Here is a 17,364-nt window from a genome sequence, read left to right as displayed (position 1 = left end):
CTGCCAATGGAACATATTGGTGTGCCATTCTGGAGGAGTTGAACTACCTGTGCAACCTCTGTAGGCTCCAGATACTGGCTTATGCGACCAGTAGTAACACTGACATTATCCAAATGCAACACTAGTGAAAAATCAGTCAAGAAGGATAAAGATGGAAAAATTACCAGTTGCCACCACCTGCAAAACCATTCCTGTTTTGGGGGTCATCTCATAGTTGGCCTCTAGTACACCTGTAGTAAATTTCATTGACATCAAAGCAGGTGAACCTGATTCACAACCACCTCTGTTGCATAACTGGCCAGATCAATATCCCACAAGTGTGACTGACTTGATTCTATACTCCTATGAACAAGTGTTCAAGTTTATTTTTTGAGCAGTGTATTTAAGTGGATTGTGGAAGGAAAAAAAATAAACAAATTATCCTGAAAAATCATTTATTTCATACTGTAGAGTAAGACCAAGGTGATTGATGCATGGAAAAAAGACAAACATTCCTTAGGCAGGGCACAAATTAACTGTTTGGCTCATCCAAAACTCATAAATAACACATGACAAAGTTATGACTATTTAAGACCAGAGAAGGTTAAGACAGAAATTGTTCCTGCATTCATGTATCTGATTTACAAGGCAACTGAAACTGAGTTAAATAACTTATCAATGAGCACCTGTTAAACCAGGGGGATACACTTTACTCCTTCAAGGCGAAAGAATGAGGCACAGCAGGAGTCACATGATGGTCAATGACCTATACACCAATGCAATTCTATCAGCTGTTGGCAATCATGGTGTCATGATGAGAAGAGAAAAGAAAAATAAAGTTAACCGTAAGAGCCATGAAGTTGTAAGCCTGGCCACTTCAGAATTGTATGTTCCTCCGCATTAAAAAGGGAAAAAACATAGTAGAATTGACACTAAATAAACAATACAGCCTATGATGTTGCACTTTTAAGGTATGCTACAAGATCCGCACGTTCGCCCTTCTTCTTGATGCCGGCAAAGATCATCTTTGTGCCAGGAATGTATTTTTTGGGGTTTTCCAAGTAAACAGAGAGAGTGCTTTCGTCCCAGATGATGCCTGGACAACATAAAATAGACCAATACGTTAATTTAACCATTTCAAAATAAGTTAACATAATTTACTGTATTCAAGCACCATTACGTTAACGACTCACCTTTAGCCTTGTTGGCATCCGTATAGGAGAAACCTTCCGCTTGTCCGGTCTTGCGACCGAAGAGACCCCACAGATTGGGCCCGACTTTGTGCTTTCCTCCATTTTCAACGGTGTGACACTGGGCACATTTCTGGACGAAAACCTTCTTTCCTTTGTTAACGTCTCCCATTCTTCCTGTAAGAGACATTAACATTTGAAAACGAGAATCGTATGAGGTATGCGGTGACGCTGATGTTACCGCTGCTCAAGTTATAAACTGTGTGAAATGTTCTTTCAAACCTTGAATTTCCCCTTGGGGATCAATAAAGTATCTATCCATCTAGGCCTATATTAGTTACATTAAAGCAGTGCTAAACATTATTTGCTCTCGTGGTCCCTCTATAATTGAGAAGTGCAATAATTAACTTAGGCTACTTAATGAGTATTTTGCTACAAAGTATGAATAACTATTCCTGCTCCGTGTTTCTGGACTAGACGTCAGATGCGTTCATAAATCTGAATGGCTGACGCTACGAGTTGCGCAACTTGCCGGCAGTGGTTAGCCAACATCGGCTAACTAGAAGCTAGCCCGTTTGACCTTCTTTACGTACCAGGGTCGGAATGCTTTGAAAACCATGCATGTCCTGGCTGGCAGAAACATGCTAGCGTTACAGATATAAAGTCAGCCGGCCAACCTCCCACGCTAGTTCAATTAGCTCTACAATACGTTAATGTTACGGATGTCAAAACTTATGAGCCCATACGAAGATGGTTTGGTGTTAGCTAACGTTAGCCCTAACGTTACACTATTCATAGCGCCTAGCTAATGTTACCAAACGTTACCGTGTTAGTATTCCATCATAAAGGCGATAAGGAGTCTCTAACCGCACATAACATAGAATCTGACGAACGTTTGATCAGCAAATTTCCCATTTACTTCTAAACACGTTGGCTAAATTAACGTAACCACCAACTAAGCTAACGTTACCGCATTTTACTCACCCGGAGTCCAAAGTAAAAATGCCAGTGCAGAGGACAAACATGGGAAACAAGCGAATGGTTTTGGAAAGACTGATTAATGATACATGTTCTCTTACCTGTTCTCAGTTTTTTTTTTTAATCACTTTGTAGCTCAGCTTTGGGTACGCTCCAAGGGTCCCCTTTCCTTGTCCACGTCGCGTGCTTGCCGGTAAAAATGAATCCCGATGCTACGCTAGGGCTAAATAAGGTGAGTTCATAACTTGACGTCATTTCCACACCCATAAAGTCCCACTACGCTTAGCAGCATGAAACTTACAGTATTCTTCATGAATTCAAAGGAGAAAGATTACAAAAATACTCTGTAATGACACTGACAGTCCATAGCATCAATTACAGTACATGAATCCTTCTGCCAGTCTTCTTCTTCTTTCCTTTTTAATGGCGGTTGGCAAACAACTCTTCTGCCAGTCATAGTGAACTTGTGATGTAAAATGAGTTCTCAAACACATGCCAAACCGATAGGGGGACCACTGAGCGCGATACTGGGTTAGACGATACTAGATCACGTGAGCCCGTTGAAATTCTAGTCGTGTGTTTTTCTATAAATGTCTATCTGGTTTTCCGTGTTTTTGCATAGCTCTTCAATTTTCCTGGAATTTATTATAAATAATACATTTATCCCAGGTTATAAGGCATTTTGGAAGATTTCGTGTGACTGAAGTTATTGTAATTGTAAGTTGATTCAAAATGGAAGACAACACCAAACCATCTTCGTATTTGGATGACCCACCTAATAGCAGGTTGTTTTTAGTAACTAGCAAATCGATCACCGAAGACACTATTCGAGATCATTTTTCTACGTTTGGGGAGATCCAGGACATATGGGTGGTAAAAGACAAACATACGAAAGAGTCCAAAGGAGTGGCCTTTGTAAAATTCTCCAAATCCTCACAAGCTTGCACTGCCATGGAAGAAATGCACGGAAAATGTTTGGTTGAAGGAACCAAACCCATCAAGGTGTGGGTATAGTTAGCTGGCGTTACCATCTCAGCCTGAGCCTAGTCTTCATGGTATTAACCTTCTGCTCAAAACGCTGCATGCTTAACACGTATTTCCTCCCTCTATCAGGTGTTCATCGCTCAGTCCAGGTCATCGGGAAGCCATAGAGATGTAGAGGATGAGGAGTTGACTAGGATCTTTGTAATGATCCCAAAGACATTCACAGAGGAAGACATGAAAGAAACTTTCAAGGTGAGAGCTGTTCCGCTGACTTGAAGCCTTTCATTGTGCTTGCCCGCTGTTCTTTTTGAAAGGCTTGCTTGTGAAGAAAAGCAGCATTTTGTTTAATACTTCTTTATTATTATTATTATTATTATTGCACAGGACTATGGAGACATAGAGTATTGTATTATTATAAAGAACAAACTGACTGGAGAAAGCAAAGGGCTTGGATATGTGCGGTTCCATAAGCCATCACAAGCAGCAATGGCCATAGAGAACTGTGACAAAAGTAAGAATAGTTTACCTGCATCAATGTCTATGAATTAACAGAACACTGTTGTTTAATTGCATGCAAAGTGTCCTTTTTGTCTCTGATGTATTTCTTCATACTTCAACAGCGTTTAGAGCAATCCTTGCTGAGCCAAGAACCAAAACTTCAACAACAGAAAATGAATATTTTGGCAACTCTAGATCTGAACATATGGCCAATGAATCAGGAATGAGTGGATATCCTTTTAATGGTACTGTCTTTCTTCTCTTCAGCATGAGATTTTTCTTGCAGTCATTCACTCTTTCATTCTTTTGTTTTTATATAACTGTTCAATTGCATTGCATTGTAGTATGCATCTAAATGTAGTCCATGTTTTGTACAGCAGATAACAACTACACATCAGGGGACATGTGGAATAGTGACATGATCACCAGATGTTTGATGGTGTCTTCAAGGGCGGCCATTACACAGGAGCAGGTCTACAGTCTCTTTGATCTGATCCCAGGGATGGACTACTGTGAGATGCAACGAGATCAGTATGGGTTCAGCAAGGGTAATATACCAGTTACTACGCATCCCGGACCTGTGGTGTCTCTTGACTGCATTTCATAATCTTGTCTAAATTATTTCTTATTAACACCAAACATGAATGATGAAAAATCTTCTCATAAACTGAATTGTTTCTCATGTTCTTGTAATTGTCAGGACAAGCAATGATTCGATACAACAACCTTGGCTCTGCCGTATATGCTAAAGAGAAGCTGAACGGCTTTGAATACCCACCTGGTAATCGTCTTGTTGTGACTTATGTTGACGATGGGGAGGACAGGACCAGGTGTGGTGCAGTTTGTTACTATACTATTTGCCTTTTGTTCTGTCGCTATGCTTTTGTTTGACTTGAAGCACTTTAGCGACACTCTGTCATGTCTTATCTCTCGGTTTGCTCAGTCCGGTGGGAAAGATGGCCATGCAGCTGGTGGCGGCACAGATGATGTCCATGGTGTGGAATGGGCCCACAGGGCCCCAGCTTATGAAGACCAGCACTGTAAGGAGTTATTCTCACCAGAGATGTTTCCGCTCATCAAATGTTCTTGTAGAGATTGTTTTGCTAATACTTGTCAGGTGTTTTGCTATTACTTGGGCATTTCCCTGTAGGGTTATACCCCCGTTGCTACTTCACAAAAGCCCAGAGTTCAGACCGATGTCAATCTTCCCCCTGTGAAGAAGATGGCCCCCTCAGACAGTGTGGTTAAAGAACGCCTCTTCGTCATATTCAACCCTTCACCTCTTCCAGTCGATGTGCTTGAAGATGTGTTTTGGTATGGGTGAAAATAATAGTTACACTGATGACTGTACATATACTGTATAGACTGTATAGGATACCTCAGATAATTGCCAATCCTGTTATAACAAAAAAAACCCATTCCCCTTTTCCCTGTTTTTCAGTCGTTTTGGATCTTTGGTTGAAGTGTACCTGGTTCCTGGGCGGAATGTGGGTTATATGAAGTATGCGGATAGGAAACATGCCAACGATGCCATGGCAGCCTTGCATGGGAAGGTTGTGAACGGAGTGAAGATGAAGGTGATGTTGGCTGACCCACCAAAGGAAGAGTCTCACAAACGTCAGAGGACATACTAACATCCAGTGCAGAACTAGGTAAGTCATCTCTCAGGGTAAGGTATGGTAATGAAGGCAAAATTTAGTTTCAGCGCTAAAACCTTATGTTAGTTGAATCAAGTTATTTGCTCTTTGGAAGATGATTTTCACCAGTACAATTTTATTTCTGTGAAATGTTTTTCAAGGTTATTTTTCTGGCTTAATGTTGTTAAATATAATGTCTTTCTCTCAACGACCACGGGCCCAGCGGACAGATTCATTGTTCTGGAGCCTCTTGCAGATTTTATGGAGCATTTCTAGTGATCATAGACAAATTTTCATGGTAATGCGGTCTTACCTTTTAGCAGATACACCCTGCAGTATGATTAGAAAGGCAAATAGTGGCTTCTTCAACAGTGAAAGGATATGACATTTGATATATTTTAACTTCTGCCAGCCTATTTCAGGTAATGTTGATGGAATGTCAAAGCTTGCTGATAAAATGTCAGAGCCATGGTTCCTATATGAAAACTAGGAAAATGAACCTTCGAGGTATACAGACCAAGGTCTTGGTTTTAGTCAGTATGGTTTTTGCTCTGAAGGTCTTTTCTGCCTAGTAGCATGATGACATAAAACAGCAACCTTTATGAATGGCTTCTATGAATGTGTAACTAAAGTCACTTAACACTGTAGTATAGGTTGTACTTGGACTTTGACATACTGTTGAAGAAGAGAGACTGCATAAGTGAGACATCATTGATCTTGTATAATTTTGGGTATAATGTTTTTCTTCTTCCAGAGATTTAAATGACATGACCTGCTACATGACTGGACGGACATAAATGATGACACGACCTCTAGCTATGGACAGTGACTTCCATACTTTTTGTTCTTGATGTGGCTTATAGTAGTGAGATAAATTTGAAGTAATTTTCAGTATTTTCAGTCATTTTCAGTATTTTAAGTTATCAATGTTCTAATGCAGTCCAGTAGAGAAAACGTAAGGAGAGACCACCACAACAATTTAGTGTCTCATCTATTTATAAGAAAAAAATATATGTAGATATATTGTCCATTGTATGTGTTGATAATAAAAAACAAAACACAACATCTGGCTTGTCATGAGATTGATTTAGGTAATTCTATATTTATGTTTTAATGTTAATTGTACTCATTTGGAATGGCAACAGAAGCTAATTTTAGGGTCCATGCTTAACACCACGGCTACATGGATAGTAGTGAGGGCTGAGGTTATTTGAACCTTCTGGCACAGACAGGTTATTATCATCGAAGGTCTTAAAGGTCTTACTCTCCGTAGAAAGCATTTGACCACCGTGTCCTCATTCGATCTCCGTCATGGGTCAGTCCCACTACTTATAGCCTCTAGTACAGAGTTTGAAACTGGGCACTACTTGCATGCAAAACCTCTTCAGATGCCAACAGCAGCACATGGCAATCTTTTTAGCAAGTTTTGGCCATATAGTTGGTGTTATCAAAGCTGTTTTGCTGTTATCCCAGAGACCAAAACAGTGGTAACTTGAGTGGCCATGTTTTTTAGAAGTGCAATACACATTCACCATCAACAATTTGATACAAAACATGCTGCCTATAAACATACCTCAAAGTGGGACATTCTATCATACATTGAACACACTTGAACAATAACTATTAGACTATAATTTCTACAGATGGCATATATGACATAGTATTTGGTTACCAGAGGGTATTTTTGGAGTGTCTATATTTATGATATTAAGCAGGCTGATCGCAAAAAAGAGCAGCTTAGAAACAAGTTACATTTAAATGAGGCAGTGTTGGCTTGTAACATCTCAAAGACTTTCAGACAGGTTTATTCCTCAAGTAAAACTTTGTACTGACTGTTAAATCATCAGGTCCCTTTCCCTGCACAAGTGACAACAATCAAACATCAAAACTTCACATAAAGTACTAAAGGAGAAATTGTAGGGTCTATATGGTATTAAATGGGGCAGTCGTGGCCTACTGCTTAGGGCTTGGAACCGAAGGGTTGCTGGTTCGATCCAAGACCAGTAGGAACGTCTGAAGTGCCCTTGAGCAAGGCACCTAACCCCTCACTGCTCCCCAAGCGCCACTCTAGCAAGGTAGCTCACTACTCCGGGGTAGTGTGTGCTTCACCGCACTGTGTGTTCACTAATTCACAGCAAAGACCAAATTCCTTGTATACGCAAGTATACTTGGCCTAGAAACCTCATTTCAGGTGTAGATTTTGGCCCATTTTAAACACATAAAAGAATGGCCCAAAGGGGTTCCTCTTGTGAATCATGATCTTTAGTTCCTTCCAAGGTTCAATTAGATTTAAGTCAGGGCCTTGATTTCCTTTCACTGAAACCAGTTGAGAGTTTCCATTGCTGTATGCTTTGGATCGTTGTCCTGTCAGAGGTCTACCCATGTCTCATCCTCCTGGATGGCAAGATTCCTCTGGAAAAAAATGACTCCATTCATCATTCCTTCAAGTCTGCCATTACCATAAAATTAAAACAGCCCCACACCATGATGCCTTCACCTCCAAACCTCACTGTTTGTATGGTATTTTTAGGGTGATGTACTGTAGTGCTATTTCTCCTCCAAACATGGTGTGTAGTATGACATATAAAAAGTTCAATTTTGCTCTTGTCTGACCATACTACGTTCTCTCAGTATTTCGTAGGCTTGTCCAAATGTTGTGTAGCAACTTTAAGTGAGCTTCTACATGTTTTTCTTCAGTAATGGAGTCGTGCGGGGTTGGGTCTTGGGCTCTTCTGACTATCCTTCTGACCCCCTGGTCAGAAATCTTGCGAGGAGCTCCTGTGTGTGGCTGGTTGATTATGCAATGATGTTCCTTCCACTAATGGCCCCAATGCCACTGGAAGATATGTTGAAGTTGAAGTTTTGAAATGCATCTGTAACATTCCATGTTTTGCAACAATAAGGTTGTGAAGGTGTTGGGAGAGCTCTTTGCTTTTACCCATCATGAGATGTTTCTTGTGTGACACCTTGGTAACAAAAATCCTTTTTATAGTCCATCAATATGTACTAACCCGGCTTATATCAATTTGCACAAAGGGATAATTACTTTGTAACTACTTTCATATTTTAGCTTGTTCCTTTCCTTTCTTTGCCTTGGTGTACTGCTTTTTCTTAACATGTTCAAAACTTTCCACTTTATTACACATAATTCTCACATAAATTCATTTTGAATGTAATGCCAGCAACATGTCTCAAAAAAATTGGGATGGGTCAACGACCCTGAAATGCAATTTTCACACACTGTATGCTCCATTGCAAAGTGCTTGAGGCTAAATGAAGTATGAGCTTAATTTATTTTTACATTTGCTGTATAATTGTCATTTAATAAGACCTCTTGCAAAAGGGGGCCTTGACCAGAACCTATGGTATTGGGAGGCCTTGTCACGGAAAAGTTTGGGAACCCCTGCATTAGTGAATTATCGTGTCCCAGACTCCCTGAAAGGAGTCTGGGAGAGTTTACATTAGTCAAGTTAGAGTTTACATTAGCATTTGTGAATGAAGCATCAAACTGTGCGTCTTAACAATGATTATCGGAAGTTTTCCTGAGCCCATATGATTTTCTTTACAGAAATATAGGTTTTAATGCAGGGCTATCTGAGGTCCAAAAGATCATGGCCATCCAATATTGTTTTTCAGCCCTGTCCTCTGTTTTCACCTATTTCTCTGGATTCTTTGAGTATTTTAATGATATTATGTGTATGATGAAATCCCCAAATGCTACACAGTTTCATGTTAAGAAGCATTATTCTTAAATTTTTTCATAATTTTCTCAGGTTTACACAGAGTGATGAATATCTCCATATCTTTACTTCTGAAAGACTCTGCCTATCTGAGATTCTCTTTTTATACCCCATCATGGTGGCAGTTAATCTAAATAGTTGTGAAAATGTTCCTCCTGTTATTTTTATCATTACACAACTTTTCCAGCATTTAGTTGCCCTCGTCCAAACTTTTTTGAGACGTGTTGCATCAAATTCAAAATGCTTATATTTTCCATTTGATATGTTGTCTATGTCTTTTGCAGCTAAATATGGGTTTACGAGATTTACAGATGATCACGTTCTGTTTTTATTTGCATTTTACACAACATCCCAACTTTTTTGGATTCAGGGTTGTAGTGGATAGGACACACAATTAACTCATCCATTGTCTATTCATATATTTTTAATGTAATCAGGATGTTTGACTAATGACTGAATAGACTGGGCAACTCGACTGGTCTTAGCTGGGCTACAAAGTACACATTTCAATAAAATCTAAACATTTTAATTATGTTAAAGCAAGTAATTGATTCATATGGCTCTGGGCTGAATAGGCTACTTATTCCTTCCACTAGGTGGCACATATGGATAGGCCTATGATAATTAAAGTCTTGTCAAGCCAGGTTCCAAGTGGCTGTTAACCTGCATGTGTGCTAAATGCATATTAACTACACTTTGTGTCTAATAGTACAAGTCTAGGCCCATATACATTATTCTTTATTATTATTATTATTATTATTATTATTATTATTATTATTATTAACTCTTGACTTGTAATTGTAACAGCTATGGTGTTGTTTCTGTTGTTCCTTTACTGACAACGTCATTTAAAGGTGCAGTGTAGGCCTGAGTGTTGTTCTCAAAATGCTTCAAGACTTTTAATGACAATTTGACACTAAGATGACGTGAACCGTGCAATTAGCCAATGGTTATAGCCTAGATTTGGTTTGTCATAGAACCAAAGACGGGGCTTTCTTGAACGTAAACAAACGTGCCACAGATAAAGTTCAATATTGAGCCTATTTAACCTGCAGAAACACTGTAATTTTAAAATGATTTCATGGTCTTAACATTTAGAGAAAACCCCTACTGCTTCGTCGTGCCTGTAACCTACTCCAGGTCCTTGTTTTGTTCACCATCAGTCCATTCTAGAGTCATGATCCACTCCAGTCTTTATTTCGCTCCTGAAGTCATCCTTGCTGCAGGGAGGAGCGTCGCCAAGCATCCGTCTACCTGCGTTCAAATTCAACCATACCCAGCACTTTTTCGACTTTATGCCGTTCTTCTAAGGACTTTATTGTGTTCTTAAGGACAACAATGTTTTTCGACAAGGACGGTCAAGGCAAAACTCCTATACTCTAATAGAAGAAAACGGCTTATTGCATATATTGGCAAGTCAAGAGCATCGTTTCCTGCGCCAAGAAGAGGCAAGACATGGTCAATCCAGCAAACCGTTGGTAAGCGTTTACGCCGTGATGCTCATTGTATAGATAGGCTACGGCCAATATTTTAGCTCATTCAGTAGGCTAGGTTTATTACGCCATACTTGAGCGATGGTTTATCATACGCATAACACGCAACGTACACGGTAGACATACATCGATTTCTGTTTTTAAAATAACATCTATGAGTCACCCCTGTGAGAAAAACAAATCTGTCTGTTAAGATGATGCAAGGTTCGTAAGGCAATATGTAGTGATTACTGAAGATTTGCTTCAGTCCTTGGCGACAGTGTAGGCTATGATGAGGTAATAACAGCCTACACATAACGGTAAGGACAGTGATCACTGAGCTGCGTCCTGCGCCTTAGACTACCTGATTGAAGAGAAAATGTAACTGCGCATAACAATATGCTATTGTGGTAGCTATTCAGTTGTTGGCCAGGCTACCTGTCATAACCTCCGCTGATTTGGGTTGATATTATTCCACAGAGGGCATAGGCCTAGCCTACTTCATCATGAGATGACGCATACGGCCACAGATCTCACTGGATTGAAAGCCTTTAGGATGAGTAATGGACTGTGCTTCAAAGTAGGACTTTGGGGGGAAACTTCATCAGTCAGTCAGTCACGTAGAAACAGGGCACTGAAGAAGGCGCCTCAGCGAGTCATTAAAGGTCGAGCCATCACCAGAATACCATTCGGAAATTATCCTTTCAGGGTTTGGCAAAAACAACGTACAAACAACAAGATAGTGTGGCAGCATTTGGCTCAAAACAGTAGCCTATGCCCAGGCCTAACTCAACCACATTATTTCACTTTTTAATATTGACATTGTCATGATGCATCAATTATGCCACATATGGCTTCAAACACGTAACTGTCACTCAGAGGCCTAACTGGCTTGTCAAATCACTTACTGAATGAGGCTATTAGGCAACATTTCGAATGTAACCGAAATCATCCCTGTTGAAATACTAGGAAAGTGTTCCTTCTGTCTAAAGTGAACTGCTAATTACAAAGTCTTTTAATTATGCAACAGACTGGAGTAATCACAACTAGTAGAGGTAGACTAAGCTATGATGGTACACAAGGCCAATGATGTGCTCTCGGGACAGCGATTAGGTGGTGGTTGTCCAACAGTTATATTCCTGCTCTGCTGACTTCCTTATTGATGAGGGTCACAGCAGTCATCATTACAACCACCTGCATTCAGTGCTTTTGAGAAGTGCACTGAACAGATCACCTCATCTTGAAAGACCTTGATTTTGTTTTGGTTGGTTTGACATTTTTGATCATTTTGCAATGGCTGTGTAGACAAAGTGCAAAATGTATGTGTTCATCTCTATAACCACTATATGGATTTTGATACACAGACCAATGGTTCTATATGGTCCTAGAGCTGCAACTAATGATTATTTTCATAGGTGATTCAACTGTACATTATTATCTCGATTTATCGATTTGGTATTTAATAGATAAAATGTCAGAAAATGATGATCAGTATTCCCCAAAGCCCAAGATTTTGTCCTCCGACACTTTGCTTTGTCTACACACCAAACATATTTAGATTAGACACGCAAATCAAATCAGCAAAAAGACCTCCTCTAGTGTGCGATGTATACTCTTTTTTGAGGTTTTAATAGTCCTACACATCATCAGCACCTGGAAAAAGAAGGGCTGTGTACAGGGATTTTGAACTTTGATATTTAGATTACAGTAAGAAAAGCAGAAATATTAAAGTTTATGAAGCTGCAATCATCAAATTTGGAGTCATATTCTTAAACAAAAAGACAAACCCAATAGATTAGCAAAATAATTGGGGATTAATTTACAGTTTTTCTTAGTCGCTTTGGTGCTTTTCTCACATCACTATTAACATTTGCACAGCAGTTAGTGCATTTCTCAAAACAATTAGTGCAAACTGCAAACCTGCAAAAGCACGTCACTTGCTCAAAATGGATAGTCCATTCCTCAAAAGCAAGTATTTATGTCATGAAAATGAGAAGTCTTGACACCATCGTTTATGAACAAGATAGTCAAATGGCTTTGTCATGTTTTCATTATGACAGTTTGCTCTCAGTGTTTTCCCATGCAAAAAAGGTCAGAACTCTGACACTGCCTGAAAATGCTCAAGACAGACAGACAAATTGCTGTAGTTAGGGGAGTAAGTGAGTACAAGACACTGAATATGTACGTTTCACAGTTTTACTGTATATGCTCTTTGCAATTCTACAGCATTGTGACAGAATTTGATAATTAGTTCACCAATTTTGTATGTAATGACTCAAGCAATGAAATGAAGACTATTAGTTTTATTGGGAACGACTATTCAGCATCCATAAGTATAGTTCATTTTGACTGACATGACAAAGCAACTGATACATGTTCAAAAGCATTTGCAATTTGTTCAGAGGAAGGTGAAATTGCTACTATGATGTGCACAAATGACTAAATGTTGTGGAGGTTGGACTAATAGTTATGAGAATTTTCATTCTGATCTGAGAAAAGCACCAAAGCGACTGAGAAAAACTGTAATAGTTGTCAACTAATCTATATATTGTTACGGCCTTATATTTGAATAGCCTTTGCTGTGCTAATGCCACATGTAGCTATTGCACCAGTGTGCAGACAGATCAAATTGTTGTAGGCTAGATGAAGATTTTACTTAAAAAGTTTGAATAAAACATGGACTACCAAGTGCTTCGGGAGAACTGTTACCATGGGTTACTCATCATCTGCAACAGAACTGTTGGATGCAAATCAATGTCCAATCTGAGAGAGACACAAACAATGTCACTAATGACCAAATTGCTAATGACCAAATGTCTGTGAGCTAACATCACTCATACACTTTATGTGACCATCTTTGACCGTAGTCTGAATAAATTGAATCATGTTACCTCACTTGTAATATGTTAAAGTCAGTGATACCACTCTCCCAGCTGTTTTGCTGAGTGCCGGTAGAGTTGGCTAAACATGAGAATAACTCTAGCCGGCATCTTTAATCTCTGTCCCGCTCTTCATAACCACCTTCTGTCACATCATTAGTGTTATTTCCTCAGTTGCCTTTGAATGCATCTTTGTTTATCCGCAAACTGGCTGTGGTGTCTCCTGTGTTCAATTTAATGAGCTTCGACAACCCAAGACCTGGATGGTTGCACAGAGGATCCAATTAGATTATTTTAATCACAAGCAAGCAACACCCTTGCTCACAAGAATTCACATTCACAATAAAAACACCAGGCCAGGTTTGAAGTAGCCTACTCATGCAGTCTCCAATCCATGACAGAAAGTCTCTGGAAATCTTATCAATGTATTTGTGAGTCTTATTGAAAAACTTAAAGGATACTGTAGCTTGATGTACTATAGACTAACACAGCTGTGTGGCTGCATATAAAATCACCAATGCTTGAAAAGACTAGAGGAACATATGAGAGTCAAAGCCCAGGGACATTGGGGGATGGGGACGGCCTTGCGAGTTACTCCACAGGGTGTTACACTGCCAGTAAACATTCTGCTGAGCTGTGGGAAATGCCCATTTCAGTTGCCCTGGAGGTGACGTGTGTGTTTGTGTGTTTTCTATGAGGCCAAGCTAATTACACAGATGTGGCTCTTCAGCCTAGTCTGCCTCAGCAGAAAGTACATCCAAAACATCCTTACATACACCACTAAAACTCCACCATTTTGTCTTGAAATTTCCACTTGTGAAATGTTAATGTCATTTTTCTTAATTTATTCTTATCTTATCTTACAAACATGGACCCACTGTGTGTGTCTGTGCAGTGTGTAGCCTAGTGTTGAGGTTGAGTTGAATGATGTAACAATGTGAAAAGTGTTTTGGTTTGTATCATGGTGGCAGTGCAATATGGCGGACTCCTTGGAGAGGGACTAGCTAGCAGTCAGCCTAGATATGAAGGCCAAAAGGAGACCCATGGAAAAAATGAGTTTTTCTTTATTTCATGCTTCAGTGAATCATAGCTGATTAGATTACCAGCAACAGTATTTGAAGGTAGATATCTATTGCTGTTAGAGGATTAAACTGGTATGAAAGGGTAGAGAAAAAGAAACGAAACCTATAAAAGTCTCTGCTGTAGATACGCTGGGAGATGTGCATCAGCATAACCAGCATATATTGGAAACACACAAACCTATCCATGTTGTGTGTATGCAGATGTTTTGGAGTATACGTAAACATTTATTTACAGCTAGTAATTGACTGCTGCCATATTAATACTGGTTAGCTTTTACTACTAAAAAGTATAATTATGACAGCTGTCAAAACACTTGGATAACAGCATTGTATGAAACACTTTTTATTGCACACAGCTCTAAAATTAAATCCATCAGAATACCACTAATGAAATTAAAGGTAAGGTGTTTACATTAACATTAGTTACATAATTGATTGGTGGGATTTCCTGCACAGTGGAGTGTAAATACAGGGCACATTGTGCACCCCTTGTAAAAAGAGGTATAATTAATATATCCTTTGCCGTTTTATCTTAGTTTCACAGTGTAAAAAATTAGGAAAAATCCAACCCTGAATAGAAACACATTTATGAGAAGAAACATTCCCATAAAGAAATATCCCACACAATTATTGGCACCCCAGTATTTGATTTTTTGTAAAGCCTTCCTTTACCCATCTTTACCAGGGCTGTACATAAATGTGGAAATTTCTTACCTCCTCCAGTGCCATAGACAGGTTGTTGTTGTTGTCACCCTGAAATGCTTAAGTTGACAGACAGCAGCTCTCAGGCCTTCACACATTTTGTTTCTCCTGAATTTTTCCTTAAAACATTTTGGTCAGAAGCCTGAGCAATAAGTCATTTGTGTGATTGATGTTTCTTAGAGGCTATATTTTATATGTTGAAGAATTAATTTCCAGTCTTTTGCATTTCATGATGTGATTCCCAGTGCGGGTTATGAAAAGGTACTAACATCTTTGAACATTGATGAAAAAGGAATCAACTTGATGTTATTTAACATGATAGGATTTCATGTGTTGAGATCGTTGAGTCAGCAAGTGGTCTAGCAGGTCTTTTGCTGACAGTGTGTGTGTGTGTGTGACAGCGCCGTAGGAGTGCATCATCCAGTCCCAGGGGAAACAACTGCTGCTTTTCTGCCCTTATTAAGAGAGCCACATTCTGCTTTACGGTCATGCTGTCAGCTGTTTGTGAGCCTTGCCTTGCCAAGATGGATGACGCCTCTGTCTTAGTTTTAGGTCTGTCCAGATCAGAGTTTCGCTAGGAAAAAATGGTGCCGGTCAAAGTGACCGACAGAGGTTTCGTTTTCCGGACATTTTGATGATATGCCGGTCAAATATCCTATTATCGCTTCTTAAGTACCTAGTCAAGTTGAGGAAAACTGGAGACCGTCTATGTAGCTTAAAGAATGACATAATCAGGCTGAATAGAATGCAACATGTTCATTAGCCTAACTTACGTAAACATGCCTAACAAGATCTAGCCAGTAGGCTATGTATATGTTTTCATGGACAGCAAGAGTCCGCTTCGTTCAATTGTTTTAAAAAGGCTGCGTTGTTTGTTGCTGCTACCCACGTTATCTCCAGTGGTTCCACTGTTTAACTTGCACAGATGTGCACACACAAGAATGAGCGCTCACACCACTATGCCCACTGGTGCATTTGAACCCTGTAGCTGTAATTCCATTGGTGGTGACACTGGTGCATTTGAACCCTGTAGCTTCCATTGGTGGTGACACTGGTGCATTTGAACCCTGTTGCTGTAATTCCATCAGTGGTGACACTGGTGCATTTGAACCCTGTAGCTTCCATTGGTGGTGACACTGGTGCATTTGAACCCTGTTGCTGTAATTCCATTGGTGGTGACACTGGTGCATTTGAACCCTGTAGCTTCCATTGGTGGTGGTGACACTGGTGCATTTGAACCCTGTTGCTGTAATTCCATTGGTGGTGACACTGGTGCATTTGAACCCTGTAGCTTCCATTGGTGGTGGTGACACTGGTGCATTTGAACCCTGTAGCTTCCATTGGTGGTGGTGACACTGGTGCATTTGAACCCTGTAGCTTCCATTGGTGGTGGTGACACTGGTGCATTTGAACCCTGTAGCTTCCATTGGTGGTGGTGACACTGGTGCATTTGAACCCTGTAGCTTGAGAAGTAGCACCACTGATTGCCCTACCCCCCCTTTTCCATATCCTTATCAGTCTCATCGGATTGGCTAAGGAATGTAAAACCACAGCTCATGCAAAGGCCTGTACTCCATCAATGCACCCATACAAAAGACAATGGGATCAATTTCACTGTTTGAGCTCAGTTACTGTAACAGATGCTGTTCCAAAATACCAGTCGAGGCTTCTTCATTACGTGTGTTAAAGATCTCCAGACTACCTTACCTCCCAGCTGGCAGTCCACTGACTTGTTGAGGCGATCAAAGTGGACATCACACCTCTGTTTCCTGTCTTTGGCTGTGCATTTAGCCTTCGCTCTCAAGTCAGTCTCTGTTGCTTTCCGCATGAAATACCAGAGCAGGCTCAGTGGTTGACAGTATCCATTAACAGCACAAACTACCATGATTGATAGCCAGTTTCCCTACACCTCATGCCATTGTTTGTGGGGGTAATGTCATCATTAGCTGGTAGACAGACATGTTTTGGAAATTGTTTTTTTGCTTTTTATTTATCGCCTATTGGTCAGTGGACATGCAGGGGACAACTAACCATACGTGAATATCAAATGTCTAAGGGCCAAAACCTCTGAAGATCTCAGATCTCAAGGCTAACACCTTTATCTCCCTGCAGTCTAGGTGACAGTTGAGCATGCCAAAGGATTTATCTGTTAGGGTTTCCACTACGCCCCCCAACCCCCACCCAGCATTCCAGTCTCGGGCTTTGGTAAAGAGGAGTCATAGA

The 17,364-nt window shown here is 40.0% G+C and overlaps 3 protein-coding genes across 14 annotated transcripts in view; 2 read left to right on the top strand and 1 right to left on the bottom strand.

Moving 5' to 3' along the window:
• Positions 1-420: 420 nt before the first annotated feature.
• Positions 421-2,406, bottom strand: LOC121704012 (cytochrome c-like). The gene is made up of 3 exons (XM_042084564.1): positions 2,249-2,406; positions 1,173-1,346; positions 421-1,075 (listed from the first exon to the last, which is right to left on the bottom strand). Exons 2-3 carry the CDS (start codon positions 1,339-1,341, stop codon positions 930-932), a joined length of 315 nt encoding a protein of 104 aa, XP_041940498.1. The 5' UTR covers positions 1,342-1,346; positions 2,249-2,406; the 3' UTR covers positions 421-929.
• A 278-nt stretch (positions 2,407-2,684) lies between these two features.
• Positions 2,685-6,331, top strand: rbm45 (RNA binding motif protein 45). Of its 3 annotated transcripts, XM_042084556.1 has the most exons (10): positions 2,686-3,149; positions 3,261-3,383; positions 3,516-3,642; positions 3,752-3,874; positions 4,007-4,177; positions 4,330-4,459; positions 4,573-4,669; positions 4,780-4,943; positions 5,071-5,281; positions 6,021-6,331. In XM_042084556.1, the coding sequence occupies exons 1-9, from the start codon at positions 2,880-2,882 to the stop codon at positions 5,261-5,263; spliced, it is 1,398 nt and encodes a 465-aa protein (XP_041940490.1). In that variant the 5' UTR covers positions 2,686-2,879; the 3' UTR covers positions 5,264-5,281; positions 6,021-6,331. The 3 variants fall into 3 exon arrangements, with proteins under 3 accessions (XP_041940491.1, XP_041940489.1, XP_041940490.1); XM_042084557.1 differs by having other exon boundaries at positions 2,685-3,149; positions 4,010-4,177; positions 5,071-6,331; XM_042084555.1 differs by having other exon boundaries at positions 2,685-3,149; positions 5,071-6,331.
• Positions 6,332-10,339: 4,008 nt separating this feature from the next.
• The window catches only part of osbpl6 (oxysterol binding protein-like 6), a 37,982-nt gene continuing 30,957 nt past the window's right edge, over positions 10,340-17,364 (top strand). For all 10 annotated transcript variants that reach the window (XM_042084545.1, XM_042084547.1, XM_042084542.1 and 7 more), the window contains exon 1: positions 10,340-10,484. The gene's annotated coding sequence lies outside the window, so the exon portion shown is untranslated. The remainder of the gene's footprint in view (positions 10,485-17,364) is intronic.

This window comes from Alosa sapidissima, chromosome 2, assembly GCF_018492685.1.
Source record: "Alosa sapidissima isolate fAloSap1 chromosome 2, fAloSap1.pri, whole genome shotgun sequence".
Lineage (NCBI taxonomy): Eukaryota > Metazoa > Chordata > Actinopteri > Clupeiformes > Clupeidae > Alosa > Alosa sapidissima.
The sequence above is the reverse complement of the archived record's forward strand: the minus strand, read 5'-3'. Positions and strand labels throughout refer to the sequence as shown.

Bases quoted from the DNA above. Each gene is read 5' to 3' on its own strand.
- LOC121704012 (XM_042084564.1), bottom strand. From the start codon at position 1,341: ATGGGAGACGTTAACAAAGGAAAGAAGGTTTTCGTCCAGAAATGTGCC. The intron at 1,076-1,172 runs GTGAGTCGTTAA...TATGTTGTCCAG, and splicing joins GGATGCCAACAAGGCTAAAG to GCATCATCTGGGACGAAAGC.
- rbm45 (XM_042084555.1), top strand. From the start codon at position 2,880: ATGGAAGACAACACCAAACCATCTTCGTATTTGGATGACCCACCTAAT. The intron at 3,150-3,260 runs GTGTGGGTATAG...TCCCTCTATCAG, and splicing joins AAGGAACCAAACCCATCAAG to GTGTTCATCGCTCAGTCCAG. The intron at 4,944-5,070 runs GTATGGGTGAAA...CCTGTTTTTCAG, and splicing joins GTGCTTGAAGATGTGTTTTG to TCGTTTTGGATCTTTGGTTG.